The following is a 15,812-nucleotide window of genomic DNA, read 5'->3' on the forward strand; positions in this document are numbered from 1 at the left end:
CGCAGTTTAATTACGAACTAAAAGATGCTTAAACACCACGATTTACATTTAATCTTTTTATCCGTCGTAAATGAAAAATTTAATCAACTAATAAAGTTTATTGCACACATCTTTTTAATGGTTTAAGGATTTATTATTCTACATCTCGCGATGTTTTCAGAAAAAATATTGGATTATACATTTTATGTATACGGATCTTGTGTCTATTTGTAAATATAGAAAATATTCGTCACGCGCTCGTGCAATTAAAATTCAACGTCGCACATGTGTGATAAGATAAGTAAACGATTTTCCCTTCATCAGGACACTATAGTTTTTCGGTAGTTTATTTTTTACTCATACTGCAAATAAGTGGCAATTGTCGATTGGTTTTCATCCATGTATTTCCTAGAATTCGTGTACTTTAAAATCTTGAGAGCAATACTTGTTATCATTATCATAAATGCGTGTATCAAAGTCCCTTTTTTATTTCCCGTTATCGATTTACCTTCCAAGTACTCCCCTGGAATTATGCGAAATATAATTGGGCCATGCTCTGTGATAATGCATATGGGATTAAATACCTGTGCGTAATGTCGTCCCAGATTAGCCTCTGCAGTCCGCACAGACTAATCAGGGACGACACTTTCCATCATACGCTGCGGACTGCCACAGGCTAATCTGGGACGACACTTTACGCCATATGCATAAAATCCTTTTTTCCACAAAGCAATTAATTCAAAATGTGTGTATGGGTGAATATTTAATTAGGTTCCATTTACTGTCCATATTCAACAATTATCTAAATGGTAGACATTAACAGAGATAAGTTTCATAATTACAAGTGTTAAATAATATGTAAACAATATTAGATAAGATTCTTAGCAGATCACACGCTTAAAGCAGTTTTATGCTTTGTCGAAAGCAAACTTAACCCCCATGTATTTTAGTAACGGTGTGGTAGTCCCGAATTCTTAAAGGGTAATTTCTTGATTGTTTTATAAAAGAATGTCAAACGAAAATATAAAAAAAACACAAACCATATTGAGCTAAATATTATATTAAACTTAAACTTAATAAAAGTTACGTTTAGTAGCTTTATATGCAGAATATTATAAATGGTCAGTTATGGCTCTGTCCCGTAATTTTTCAAGTCGACAACGTTTACGAGGAAAATTTCATCTACCGCACGGGAATGATACGGGGATACAACTTTTTCCGAAAAGTAAACATTCTTTCAACCTTTTACGTCATAATTAAGCAATGAACAGAGCGCGAAAAATGTGAAATCATCAAAAGTAAGTAAAATAGTGAACGTACATTTATTCAGTGTCAACACCGTTCTTACAATTTTCTTTGCTATTTCCACTTCCTGTTCTTTCATGATTTTCAAATATTATGTATTCTTAGATGCCACAAAATAATGTGTGCGTAATGTGTTTTTGAGACAAGTAGCATGCTGTTTGTGGATGATCAAATGCCTGAATGTCATCACCGTTACAGTCCACACCGTTACGCTGAATGAGTAACGGTGATGACAACATCGGTAACGGTGTGCACAAATATATATACACATTATGGTTTTGATAAACTTCGTTTTCATATCGCCGATTGTTTTTCAAACAACATCGCAAATTTTACATGGAATTTATCAGACAAAAATGGAGAATTTATACAATTGGAATCAGTTCTGTCAGAATTCCCGAATGTCATCACCGTTACGTTCCACACCGTTACGCTGAATGAGAAACGGTGTTGACAACGTCGTAACGGTGTGGAGAATTTATACAAACAATATTATTCGAATAAAGTTCGTATTCATATCGCCGATTGTCTTTCGAACAACATCACATATTTTACATGGAACTTATCTGACATACTTTCTAGTAAAAAAAACGATGCGAATAAACAAGAATATGAAAGTATAAGATAATCTGTCCACACCGTTACAAATGTGACAACACCGTTACGCCGCATAAAAAAGAAAAACTTTTATATACATTAAGATTCAACAAAAACTGCAAACGTGTTTTAACATCATAAAGTCTTCAAGAAGGTGTCCAATGAAAGAAGAATTTAGTATATAAACATGTACCCAAACATTTTATAGAAATTCTTAAAATTGTAAAACGTAATTAAAATGTGTATTTACACCGTTACGCACTTAATGTTCTGATAAAGTAACTGGCGATTTGGAATTGATGTAATAGCCACTCATGATCACTTTATACAATGAAACAACGCAAAAAAAATAATTTAAATAAAGTTGAAATAAAATAATATTATCAAACAAGTATTTATGTCCTCAAACAAGTATTTATCTCTGTAACGGGGTTCTCTTCACAACTTTTGACGTGCGTCAATAAGCCTTCATAATCGCGATCTGGGTCACATTAGGTCGTGCCCAGCTTAGGTTGACGTCCGTCTGACATGTACCTAACTGATAAACGGTCTGTCGACATTGCTTTACTAATTGTGTTTTTGAATATTTTTTATTAAGAATGGAACCTAATCAAATATTCACCCGTCTATGTGTCATGTGAACATGCGTACTTATGAACATGCATACTTCATTCCATACACTGATCGGCGTTACATTCTATAACGCTGGCAATCATTCATGTCCAAAAGAACGCAATGATGTAGTAAATTTTCTTTCAAATCAACCAATGAAAAATTCGGATTTATTCATTCGGGTCTACTGGCGGAACTTCTCCAGTATTGCATAAGCTGTTGATAAACGTCATTTAAGGTGGAACGCTGGGTAGACAGCTATACCGCATAAAAGTTGTCGTTATGATGTTCAATATAAACAGACGAAGTCTAAATCAGAGCACAAGTAACCGTATGAAAGTGTTCTTTATCATTTAAATTCGTGTTATATTTTACCTGATATAGGGAATGAAACGTAGATCGAATCGTACCCAATAAAATAAAAACAGAGTCAAGTATTAGGGAAAACAAGAGTTAATTGTTTGCTTATCGCATAATTTAAAAGAACGACAACTCGTACAGATAACCGTTAGTATTAAACAACTTATCAAATATACTATCTTAATACCTTGATATTGTTACTCCGGTGTGGTCTAGTGGTTAGGATTCCTGGTTTTCACCCAGGCGGCCCGGGTTCGATTCCCGGCACCGGAAAAATCTTTTTCGGTGCAATTTATTTAGAACACTAGTGTATTCCCATTTTCTTTCATTCTTTTTTATTTTCAATGTTATATTAACACGTACCGTACATCAAAATATCTTCTCTATCAAAACGATATTTTCTACTATATTACGAATCCTATAAAAGGCAACAATAATAATTTAAATGTAAACATGTCTTGTAAAACCTAAGCAATGTTACAAGCTTTAAAATAATGCAACAATGTTCGGTACTTATTTGCTAATATATGACTGAAAACAATCGATATGAACTAGTTTTTCATGGCAAATTTCCATCTGCGATTTTTTTTTGAAAAAGAGAAATTGATTTCGTTTTCAATTGTGAAAAAATTGTTGTGCTTTTAAACTTTTCGGCAAACTTACACTTATTTGTTATAAGTGATTCAAAGAAACAATAAGAATGAATTAAGAAACTATTTATCAGTCTTAGTGGTTTCCAATCTGAACGCTTGGACAGTGGGCTACACCACACCGTTATGGCGTAATTGTCCGAGGGTTCTCGATTGAGTGGCTTTGATTGTGACTGAGAGTGTGCTATGGCCGGAAGTTCGGTCTTTTGCAATATACGGCTTGAGGTGTCGTTGGTCGGCATCGTTCATTGAGAGGCGTGACGTAATCAGCCATCATTCTTACTCAGGAAGAGTTATATGTTGCATTAAGTTAGTAAGTAATATTCAGCTTTGCATATATATCAACAACAAACATCTAAAAATATACCGGTAATATATCGTCCCATTGGTGCAAAAATGTACCATGTGCCTTCTACTTTCAATGTCACATGGTACCTTTTTGCACCAAGCGGGCGATATATGTGTACATCAAAACAAAAGAGAACTGCTCTGCACTATTTTGATACAAATGTATTTCAGTAATTCATGCCTCGTTGTTATACAAAGACAGTGATATAATGATTATTGTGAATTTTTTTATCAACGGTTTTTTCCCATGACGACGATGATTTTAACATTGACAATGGCAATTTCAATCTTTCAGATGTTCATAATTTACATTGAGTCTCACTGAGTATTCATGAATGAAATAAGTTGTTGTGTAAGGTCCAAATTTAACACTAATAGCTTTTATCAATTATCGCGGATGGAAAAAAAAGAGTGTTTGGTTCCGTTTGACTTACTTTCCCACAAAACGGTGACTTTTAAATTCGTGCACCTGCATGACCGCATTCCATAAGTCATCATATAATAGTAGTAAAGATCTTTAAGCGAAATGTGAATTTAACGAAAAGTGTTGGAAATTGAGCTATAAATTAAATATAGATTATAATGTATGAAATAACTAAATACTGGTTTAGAACAAACTATTAAGAAACCATTGCACGCGCTTTATATACTTGTGAATGATTAAACTCAACGAACTAGTTTGTCCATGGTAAACTTGTACCGATGTGATTTTCGCTTCGGATGTTTGATATGATGTTGGGTAAAGTTGCACACAGTATTGTTAGTATGTTGCTATTGCTGTTGCTGTTGCTGCTCGTGACGGTGATGATGATACGAGAGATGATACTGATGTACATGATACGGATGATCATGCTGATAATCACATCAAGGCCCGTGTGAAATAATAACAACATCGATCGTCTTCACAACTATAATATTATACAGCAAAATAAAGTATTGGAAATAAATTCATTTCTTAGTAACGATGATGTCAATCGTATGTACAATTAAACATTCCAGGCACGTTATGGTTATATATCACCCCAGCGCGCCGCATAATGGCGCCAGCGTTTCTGTCAGGGCGATTGTCGACACACGCATTTGGGAGGCTAGTTGGTGGCCAGAGAGCCTTTACTGACAATCTTACGAGTAAACTATGACATTCTTTCATTTACTTAGTATTTTCTTGGCAATAATGAGCGCATGATGTATTCTTTTTTGTAAGTAATTAATCATTATGACTTATCTAAGTAATAACATAAAAAAACTTGCGGCAGGTAAATGGATGTGTATTCCAAGAAAATCTTACTAGTAAAACGGATTTATGTTGCGAAAATGTCAGTTTTATTGTAAACAATTCGAAGCTTTGCAATAAATGACATGCTGTTGTATACGTTTTTCTGTAAAAAAATAAGGGACATGATTTATTTTAGTGATCAAAAGGAGTACTATAATTATTTTATAAGAAAGCTAACCTCGGTCATATGAAAAAAACATCAACCCGGACTCAAAAAATACAATAAACTTTATTGACAGATATTTTTTGCAACAGGTTTGCCCTCAGTTTGGCTATACGCTGTATTTGATATGATTGGTACAATATAAATCCATTGATATAATTTGGCAAATGGACTATATAGCAATAGATTTTCTGTAATAGTATAGTTGTCTCACAAACTTCGTACGCTGTTTGCATGTACGTTCCAATACTGATCATTATCATTAATCACGTATAAGTGTGTCTCGTTCTGGGAAAACTGTGCATAATGCATGTGCGTAAAGTATCGTCCCAGATTAGCCTGTGCAGTTGGCACAGGCTAATCAGGGACGGCACTTTACGCTTTAATGGTATTTTTCATTTAAATGAAGTTTCTTAATACCGAAAATCTAGTTTAAGCGGAAAGTGTCGTCCCTGATTAGCCTGTGCGGACTGCACAGACTAATCTGGGACGACACTTTACGCACATGCATTTTGCCCAATTATCACAGAACAAGACACCATTACGAAACATGATAGACAGCGACCGCTGTATACACGTGACTCAATAAAAAACAAATTCAGAACATGTTGTGTAAAAAAACGCGGCACGCCTTTCAAAAAATATCTGCATATTTCCATTTAATTTGAAATAAATTAATGGTCAGGACGTGTTGTGAAAAAAACATAGTAAGCCTTTAAAATATTATCTGCATATCTCCATTTAAAACGGTTAAATGTATACACATGTAATAAATTAATGGTCAGCACATGATGTGAAAAAAACTACAACATGGTAAGCCTTTCAAATATTATCTGCATACTTTACAGTTAAAAACAGAAAACCCTATACACATTTAATAAATTGATGAAAGGTTGCTAAAATCTGTCAACGGAACAACACTCGGTTAACACATTATTTTATACATAAAACATTATTTTATTAGTAAACAATGATTTCATTGTTTCGAAAAGTTCATAACCAAAAGGCGCGTTGATGATAATACAAAATGCACGTGCGCCACTGAGTTTCACACGACTTGGTGACTGCCTTATCTCGCTAGATTTGGCACGCGGGCCACGCATAAGTCGCGCGGGAGGTCAGATGTTATTTCGTATCGAATCACACACTCCACGCGCCTATCAGCCGTGGGAATTTATGTTTTAAAGCAGACGATAAAACAAAACAATATGGCGCGAGTGGTTCGTTTTGATAAACTAGACACAGATGTTTCGCCGACGTCGTGCGAAAACTATCTCTAGCGGTTTTAGGGGTAAAGTACGGACACTTGACACTGAAGAACGTTCTCCACAGGCTAAATTGCGACTTGTTGTTTTTGAAATTGGTGTTTAAGTATGTTCGTATCTACGCCTGATTCGCATGTTCGCTCAGTGTAAGCACATAAATTGCGGTTATTCACGCTGAAATACAGGTGTTCATGCGACTTTAATTTTGGTCCATTTTAAGCTCTCTACGTACAAATGCATTAGATTGGTTAACGATTAAAATCTTACAAGTATGTTTGATATTTTTAATAATTGGATATCGCCCAGTTAGCATAAACGACGTCTTCAAGCTCATCCTCATGGTTCACGTTGTCTCATGGTAAGGCATACATGACACGGTGTACATTGTCAGATTCACGCAAATTCGCACGATACACCACGTAATATGCAACTATTGTATGACCATGTTGTTGTTAACAATGAAAACATTCGGGTTTATCTTTTTCTCTCCACACAATTAGTATGGTGTGATGTTGTTTATTAGTATAGCGTGATGTTGTTATAACAAATGAGATGAATTGTTACTGTATGAAACAAAATTGTAAAAGGATAATACAAGATTTGCTGTAAAACTTTTTCGAAGAAACTTACCCGCGTGTAATGCCCTTTTTACGACTGTAACTAGTCTACTTTCACAACTTTTACTGATTTAATATGTTCGTTTGCTGTCTCCGACGTTTTTTTCTTCTGCGCATGAAGCTGCATTATGTGAGAACCGAAGTATTCCCCAGCGCACTTATCCAATAAACTTAGACTATTGAAAATTGCGGACTGCACAGGCTAATCTGGGATGACACTTTACGCACATACATTGAGCCCTGTTCTCTCATAATAATACTTTCTATTGTTTTAATTCGAAAATAATTATAATGAAAAGTTGATAAATCGTAATACAGTAGTGCCTGTTTCAAAAGAGTTCCTTTTCTCTTCGGGTTTAAAAACGATTTAGCGATCGCGCCCATACTTTTTAGTGTGAGCGTTAGCTCACGCTAATGTTACAGATCTTATTTTGCAAATCAGTATGTGCTTAATAGCCTTAACTACGGTATGGAAAGACAACCACTGCCTGTTGCAGCAGACGACAAATGCCATTCTCCTAGCAGAGTTGTCGTTTGTGCCTCCACATACATGTGAATGTGATGAACGGCAGTGTATTTGCCTTTTTAGTTAACCACTGGCACACTGCAGAGGGTTTATATGACTAATAGTGTTTAACAGCTTGTAAAGACGAGATTGGCCAGTCTGATGTTTATCAGTGAAATATGTACATATTGGCTGCTTTCAGGCAAAACGGGGCTTAATGCATGTCAAATAAGATTAGCCTGTGCATACTGATTAGCCTGTGCAATGCGCACAAGCTAATCAAGGACGACATTTTACAACAGCGAACACATACAGTGCCTTCAGCGCTTTGATTGTGATAAGTTCCTGCATCCTATGTGTGTCTGCGACATATTTGGTGCATTTTATTGGGGATTACGTTGAAAGATGAATGTTTGGGGAGCATTTATTGAAGAACGTGGATGTTGTCGAAAGTTCACTAACGAAACTCTGTTTTCCGAGGGTGCTTGCCTTTGGGCGAATTTTACTTTCTTAGAAGTTGCGAGACCATGTTATTTTACTGCATTTATTGAAAGAGGACAGATTTATCTTTGCAATGATACCGTCTTGCAAAATTTGATATGTAGGAAAAACAAGAAAAATGCTTTGAAAGTTGGCAGTTTTATAATATGACCCTATGGGAAATGGAATTAGTGTAATTCAACATAATAATTAGGGGACGCAATTAGGCATTAAATGAAACAGAATACATAAGAACGACAACTGTTGCAACTCTTACGTTCGTACGTAATATAAGTATTTTACAACGATTTAGTACATCTTAAGTACACATTTCGATGAGATCCGGTATGGTCTAGTGGTTAGGATTCCTGGTTTTCACCCAGGCGGCCCGGGTTCGAATCCCGGCACCGGAAAAAGATTTGTCACTATAAGTATTTAAAAAAAACAACAACACGAACGGATAATCATATTCATTTTAAATTTTTTTTGCAAGTAATTTTTTCAATTTTAATAAAATATAAACATGTATTCGTTCATATAAAAATACGAACAATAAACAGGTATGTATCAAAAATATATAACAAAAACATGCGTTATCAAAAACGATTTCGATACCATACTAAGCACTATGGAAAAGGCACAAGTTTTGAATGTAAAAGTAAACAGTTAGCTATCAAAGAAATAGAAACTGACATCGTTTAAAACCTTAGAAATGTTGCCAGTGTAAAATATGATAAACTATGCGTGGTAAATATTGGTATCATTCTCATACAAAATGACGAACGATCAGAAGAACATCACATACTAACAGTTGGTCCCAATTTCTTACATAATGACGAACAATCTTCAATAACAATTTAACAAAAGGTAAACGGTAAAATAAACATAAAACTTAACGCCAGCATTAGTTTTGAACAAAATGTTTTAATTTCAATCGTGATCACCATGGACGCCAAACATCGTCCACTTTTAGCGGACTAGGCGTGCGACCGCATTTAACGGTGTATTCCAAATGTGACGTCAGCACTGACGTAGGATATGACGTGGGCGATGACGCAGGAGAACAAGATGGCGACGATGCGTTTGAATGTTCGGAGTCCGACATTTGCGAAAAGCTAGAGTCAAATGCTTTCAGACTGGCCTTTGTGCGAGGAGGAGATCTTGATAAACTGTCTGTTGGAGACGGTTGAGTAGTGTGTTGGTATTGCTGCTGTTGTTGATGATGATGAGGCTGATATTGCTGCTGGAATGTTTGTGTTTGACCCAAATACACTGCCACTGGCGATGACGACCCCGGACTTTGCACAATTTGAAACGATCCACAGAACTGGGGTTGCGATGCGTATAACCGTTGCTGCTGCTGTTGTTGTTGCTGCTGATGAATGTTATGAATTATATGTCCTTGACTATACAATCCAGCAACGTTTGTTGGGCTGGATTTCTGCTGGAGAACAACCGTCGACGGGTGAACGCCCGCGGTAGTCATCAGAAGGCACCCGTTCTGCATAGCTTGACCGTTATGACCAACGGCGGCGGGAATCTGAACGTTGAGCGGCTGCTGAGAAACTTCCGGCGAGGCGCCGTTGACCTGCGTTACGACGTTCCCGAGATGGTTGATTAGCTTGCTTCTGACGTCACTGTCGACGCCCGGCACGGAGCTCAGGTACCGCACGACCTCGTTTGCGCACTCGTTAAAGCCGCTCTTGTACTTGGTGACGGTGTTAGGGTCGCACGTGATCGCCTGGCTGACTTGCTGACGTTGCAGCTGACGTAAGTGCTTTACCGTCATCTCTAGGATGTCCGCTTTCTCGAGCTTGGAGTACTGGTTCGTCTGGAAATACAAAAAAGGTACCATAAATATTTGATATGATTGATTTTATAGATGAACATGTATATAGTATTTAATCAACGGCCACTTTCGTTCATTAATTCTTACGAAGACTGTTGCACTGATTTTCTTTCGCATCTTTTGCTTAAAAGCATCTTTTATGCAAAGTTTCGAGTTTTTGTTTTCTAAATTCCAGTGTTTTTCAAGTAAATTACAAACAGTATTTGTCAACCTAAGTCAATAAATTTATCATAATTATGTTCCCGTCTGAAGAGGGATCTCACATTTTAATATAATGCAGGTCAACAATACGTATTCGGTAATCGTCAATATCAGTCGACACGCAATGTGCCGCGTTGCGATATTCATTGTATTTTAATGTTTTGTTTTTTTATGAGCACACGTTGTTTAATCGTATAGTAGATCTTATCTGAAGAGCAATTATCTTGCATTTCAGCGCTCGTTAATCAAAGGACTCGGCTCGTGGGAAAATCTCGCCCCGATCTCGCGGGAAGACACCGTGACGTGAGCTTTGATAATTTATCAACTTTATCGCTTGATAAATTAAACCACAGACTCTGGTGGTTAAAAGGTGAAATTTCGCTGGCCTTTTGGTGTTGCCATCTTATAACAGCCGAAAGAAAGTTACTACAGGTAACCGAATACTGACTTACTCAGTTATGGTTTTCATAAATCACAGATCGTTCAAAAATTATAATTTACTTATACATCGTAGGTTAAATCATGTAGTGTTAAAATATCCACAAAGGTAACTTCACATTCGTATAAAAGACGGATAATTTTGTTCGTTAATACCCACTTTTGACATCATGTTTTGTAATAAGGTATGTGATGGTGGAAATTTAATACAAACGTGTTTAAATATAAAAAAATCCAAATAAATGTACAACACGTAATTATAAATATAACATTTCAATTGAGATATTAAGGATTGAGTGTAAATAGCCATATTTCAAATTAAAAAATTAAATTGCGTTGTAATAGAAAAATGACAGCAAAGCCTTTGAAACGGAAACATGTGAAATAAATATCATTTTGATCGAGTGCTATGTTAGTTAAATATATTACAATTCAAAACTCCGACTTCACTTACATCTTTTCTCATCGCCTGTAACACAAGCGTCTTCAGTTGTGTGAGGCAGTTGTTGATTCGAGCTCTTCTTTTCTTCTCCATAAATGGCTTGTTGCTCTGAAAAAATAAACACGAATAGTAAGATAAAGCTAGAAACAAAGCAACGCCCATAAACATGAATTATTGATGTGTTATTATGTGATCAAACAACGACGTCGAATCAAATTAATTGTGAAAAACTGTTATAAAAGAGGTATCATAGTAAACCAGACTTCAAATAAAACACCTATGTGTGTTTCCCAAATTAATTAAAACTTACTCTTTTGTAAGCCGAATCCTTTTTGTCCATGTTAGTATTATGAGGTGTCATAATTCCACTTTCAACTGCGGTGTCCGCCATTTCACAAATTTACAAATGACCAACGAAAAAGTCAATGTTTTTCAAACTTAAATTAAAATCACAGAGAAAAAACACCGAACACTGAGTGCAACCACTGTCGTGTCTAAAATAAATCTGAACCAACAAGTGGTTTAATTTCCGTTTATAACCTCGGGCAGACGACAATATGAGAGCTACATGTAAAGGTATTCAGTGATCTTTCCCACGCTCGCGCGGCGCGACTGGCAGCCAATCAGCGGCCGAGATTTTCATCTGTCTCGTGCCGGCTCGCGCGCGATTGGTTTAGACCGCGATCCGGTGATAACTCGCCATATCAGCTGTCAATCAAGCGATAAAGCTAGTTTACCCACGTGCCGGTTTATCTTTAAACGCGACACGAAATAGCATGGGAAAGCTCCGCCCGATTTCGAGTTTTTTGTTCGCGGTGATCTTGTGGTGTTCCAACTGAACTGTTCACTAAATAATCTATCTGATAGCAGTAAAGGCCAACAAAAGACGGTGTGACCGCCCGCGACTAGCTTATCGCTAGATGCCTATCGGAATGCAAGGGCCTATTGTACGTCGGCGTGGGAAAATCGGCCAAAAACTGCTCAAATATGCCGCAAGTGTCTTCGGTTAGCGCTGCGATTTTTTCTGGGCGATGGGCAAAAATGTGGTTAGTCAAACGACCTAAGACCATGTGCATCTCGCCCCTTTTATCCCCGAGGGAAAATTGCGAGCCTCGCGACCGGAAATGATTACGCGGGCGATCTCTATTCATATGAAAACAATTAGTGGATTAACAATACTGAACCGTTGAACGCAGGAAGTACTTGTACTTTCATTAAGAAATAACCATAAAAATTCATGATTTTCCTATTTCTTGAAATAGTACATTTATAAAAGCCTGACTGTCACGTGTCCAGATATAACGCCGTTCAATGCACGTGCACAAGTCTCGGTGAACGAGGCAGCGGTTTATAGCCATGTCTATTAAATAAATCTCTTTATTGAACTGATACGTACTTATTTGTTTATTAAAAGGGTTGCTGTCTGATAACGTGTAGTAATTAATTGATAGTTATGCAATCTGATTGAGCCATTTATGCCTAGCGTCTAGAAAAAAAGTCCTTGGCAAACAGCGTAGACTCATGCGGCGTCTCATCTGGGTCTGCGCTGTTTACTTATAGGAATTTCTGTATTATAAATATAGAAATAAATATACTAGACATTCCTTATTTTGGAATTAAATTGATCAAATTTAGAAGGATGGGATAGTCCACTAGGCATAAATGGGTTAATGTTTATTTGCTTACTGACAAGAAAAACAAAGATAACGGTAGATGCAGATTTGATAGACTTTGTCAAAATGCGGTTATATTACACAATTCATTACGCAAGTTAATTTAACATTAAATTGTTTTCATTTACACTATTGGTAAAACATCGTTTATCTTTAAGAACATCAAAGTACCGGAATACATTATTTCATTAATGTAAGGTATAAAACAACACGCGATCACGATAACTTTTAGTTCAGAATGTTTGTTTATTTAACGTCGTATTAAAAGACACCCGTTTCTTTTGATATTTTTACACGATTAATTGCCTTCCATTTCGGTTGACGTTATCTTGTCTAGCGGACACGTTTGTTTATCGGTAACTGCTTACGTCACTGACAGTCATCCGTATATACCTGTCAAATATTCAATACGCTAATTGATTATTGTACAAAAATCAATATTTGATCAGTGATCTATCGATCCCGGCGTGATGTACCACAGACATTCCCATAGAGCGTTGCGGCTTAAAGTGTCTTCTGGTATTTCGCTATCGGTTGTAAATCACGTCTGCGCGCGCGATAATCTTGCGGAGCTGTCACGTGATTCGTGTCAATGGCGCGTGCTTTCCGCGCGTTGCAGTTCCAAGAGAAAACTTGTCGTCTGCGGTGAAATATGGAATACATCAAGATGTCGTCTGCAGCCTTGACCGATTTATGGTGGCACTCGTCTGTAGAGAAATTTATGGCAGACGACGTGCGGATTAATTTATCTCAACGTCGTATTTCACGTCTCTCGTTAAAACCAAGATGGAGTCGACAGACATATCTGGCGACAAACGTGCATTGAAATCTTGGTGTAATTAACGACCTATACATTAAAGTGTGACTCGTATGGGTTCTTGTAAAGTACTTTTGCGTTAAATAGCAACACGATCCTCGGACATACAAGCACAAACTTGGTTCATAAAATTTTAATGATTTTTTAGTTGTGCAAATAAATAGAACTTTTCAGCAAAATATTCTCTCTAAGTGTAATTTTAAAGAAAGTGTCAAACATTTGATATCCAGCGAAAGAATACCATCAGAACATTGTTTTCATTCTATATAATTTTGATAGTATTGAAAATTATACTAATTGATATTAAATTATATCAGTTGATAATACATTCAAACGTGCAAAACCAAAAGTTATATAAATGCGTTTTTTTTTAAATTATCCAAATATATAATGTTTAGTATATACTATATTACATAAATATATTTATTTAATAAAATAACAAACAGATACAAAAATGGATACACAAATTTCGCAGCGATTTTTTTTATATTTTAGCTTAATTTTATCACGAGATATATATTTAATAATTCCGCTGGTCATCAGTAAGTGTATATGTTGAATTACGTGGCACAAATATCTCTTCATGTTATAGTAGCATCTTGGTTAATAACTGTTAGCTTATGATATCGCATGATTCGTGTGGATTAAAGCACAAAATGAACAATTGCTTGACAAAACGACAATGACACAATCTCTGACAATTAAAAAAATATGTCTGAAGTCATTTTCCCAGCGTCTTTTCTACTTAAAAAAAAGTTTTAATGTCTTAAAAAGTGCAAGATTCACAAACCCGTATTATATACCTTATAAAGAAGAAAAACACTAATCTTTCTTTGTGGAGCGGATTCTCGAATTTTAAGTACCTCCCTGTCATAAACAGAGAATTACTTTTATACACAGTTTATTAGATTTTCATTTCATCATTATTTGTTAGAGATAAGATCTAGCGATTGTGCTCACGAAGCGGAGCCCTGGGAAAGTTGTTCGCCGTGCGACGAGCCGGCAGGTGGCTAAATTAAAGAAATGATTGACTCGAGCGCGCGCTCAGCCGTGTCCTAGCTTTTTGGTTGATATATTCATACGAAGCAATTGTATATCTTTGTTCGATTAAAGACGCATTAAAAGCGAAAGTTATAAAACGCATTAAACGTTAGAATGGGCGAAGAAATTGATAAGGACCCGATGATTGGGTAACTTTGTGTAGATAACATTTTGTTTGTGAGTTGGTCTTACCCGCAATTTCGTGTAAATTAATAATTATAAACGTATAGCCCGCAAGTTCTTCAATGTTAATGTTAACGCTTAAGACGCCCGAAAATTCTTGTTAATGTAAACGTATAACTTAAGTTCTTTACGGAGACGAACATTGCGGTCACGTTCGACCACAAAAGACGCACGTCTTTATGGTTTCTTCCAAATCACATTGTTATGAGGATAATTGAGTGAGATTTTTTTTATCTTGATTGATATAATGCTTCAGTTGTGGGGTTTCTGAAAACCTCCGTATCACCGGAATAATATTCGTACTGTGACTTAAACAGCACTTTTCATAAAACATATGAGAACGCAAAATTAATGTTATCTGATTTAAATTAAAACCTAGGGCTATCCGACAAACATGGCAACTGTGTATGTTGAGTAAATGTTCACGGCGTCAGACCCGCGACCGCAACATCTTGACCACGTACTATGCTTTAACACTTCGACGTATGGCTCTTCGCAAGGGATAATTACGGGAATTCTCTAGAAACAAAGCATGAACTTAAAAGAAACACACATATCATAGAAGAAAAACCGACGAGAATTGCTCGAACGCACCTGAAGACCGTCGAATAGAGGACCAGAAGAGTAAGATATGTAAAATGAAGCGAGCTGACACAGAAGTAACAATGTCGTATTTTTGTGCGGCGTTTGTAACAGTATCCGCTGTCTGTAGGCAACATCATGCGTTCTTGGTGTTCTTGTATTTCTGCGTTTTCATCACCCGACCCCAGGGAATGCGTCGGAATGCGACCGGTCACGATTCGCCGTTATTTAAGAACACAGTAAGAACCCCCAGCACAAATACGACTGGGTATCAAAGTGTTTGTTGAACTCAACATTTAATGGCTATTAATTCAAACCTATATGTTACCGCATTGAAAAGTTATTCAAGCATGTTTTTCGTCTATAAATGCCTCATCTACAGTGTAAGTGTCAGAGAGAGGTAGTACATTCATTTCACGATTGTCAAAG

At 36.4% G+C, this 15,812-nt stretch overlaps 1 protein-coding gene and 2 non-coding genes across 3 annotated transcripts; 2 read left to right on the top strand and 1 right to left on the bottom strand.

Annotated features, from left to right (window-relative positions):
- The first annotated feature begins 3,054 nt into the window (after positions 1-3,054).
- On the top strand, positions 3,055-3,126 carry Trnae-uuc (transfer RNA glutamic acid (anticodon UUC)). Its single transcript has one exon. It is a non-coding gene; the product is annotated as a tRNA-Glu (tRNA).
- A 5,372-nt stretch (positions 3,127-8,498) lies between these two features.
- Trnae-uuc (transfer RNA glutamic acid (anticodon UUC)) lies at positions 8,499-8,570 on the top strand. Its single transcript has one exon. It is a non-coding gene; the product is annotated as a tRNA-Glu (tRNA).
- Positions 8,571-8,616: 46 nt separating this feature from the next.
- LOC127831899 (protein hairy-like) lies at positions 8,617-11,661 on the bottom strand. Its single transcript, XM_052356976.1, has 3 exons — positions 11,398-11,661; positions 11,100-11,195; positions 8,617-9,988 (listed from the first exon to the last, which is right to left on the bottom strand). Exons 1-3 carry the CDS (start codon positions 11,476-11,478, stop codon positions 9,098-9,100), a joined length of 1,068 nt encoding a protein of 355 aa, XP_052212936.1. The 5' UTR covers positions 11,479-11,661; the 3' UTR covers positions 8,617-9,097.
- Between the last annotated feature and the right edge of the window lie 4,151 nt (positions 11,662-15,812).

Source organism: Dreissena polymorpha, chromosome 5 (assembly GCF_020536995.1).
Source record: "Dreissena polymorpha isolate Duluth1 chromosome 5, UMN_Dpol_1.0, whole genome shotgun sequence".
NCBI classification, from domain to species: Eukaryota; Metazoa; Mollusca; class Bivalvia; order Myida; family Dreissenidae; genus Dreissena; species Dreissena polymorpha.

Coding starts and splice junctions, on each gene's coding strand:
- LOC127831899 (XM_052356976.1), bottom strand. CDS start 11,478: ATGGCGGACACCGCAGTTGAAAGTGGAATTATGACACCTCATAATACT. Junction 11,196..11,397: donor AGGATTCGGCTTACAAAAGA/GTAAGTTTTAAT, acceptor TTATTTTTTCAG/AGCAACAAGCCATTTATGGA. Junction 9,989..11,099: donor TACAGGCGATGAGAAAAGAT/GTAAGTGAAGTC, acceptor TTGTATTTCCAG/ACGAACCAGTACTCCAAGCT.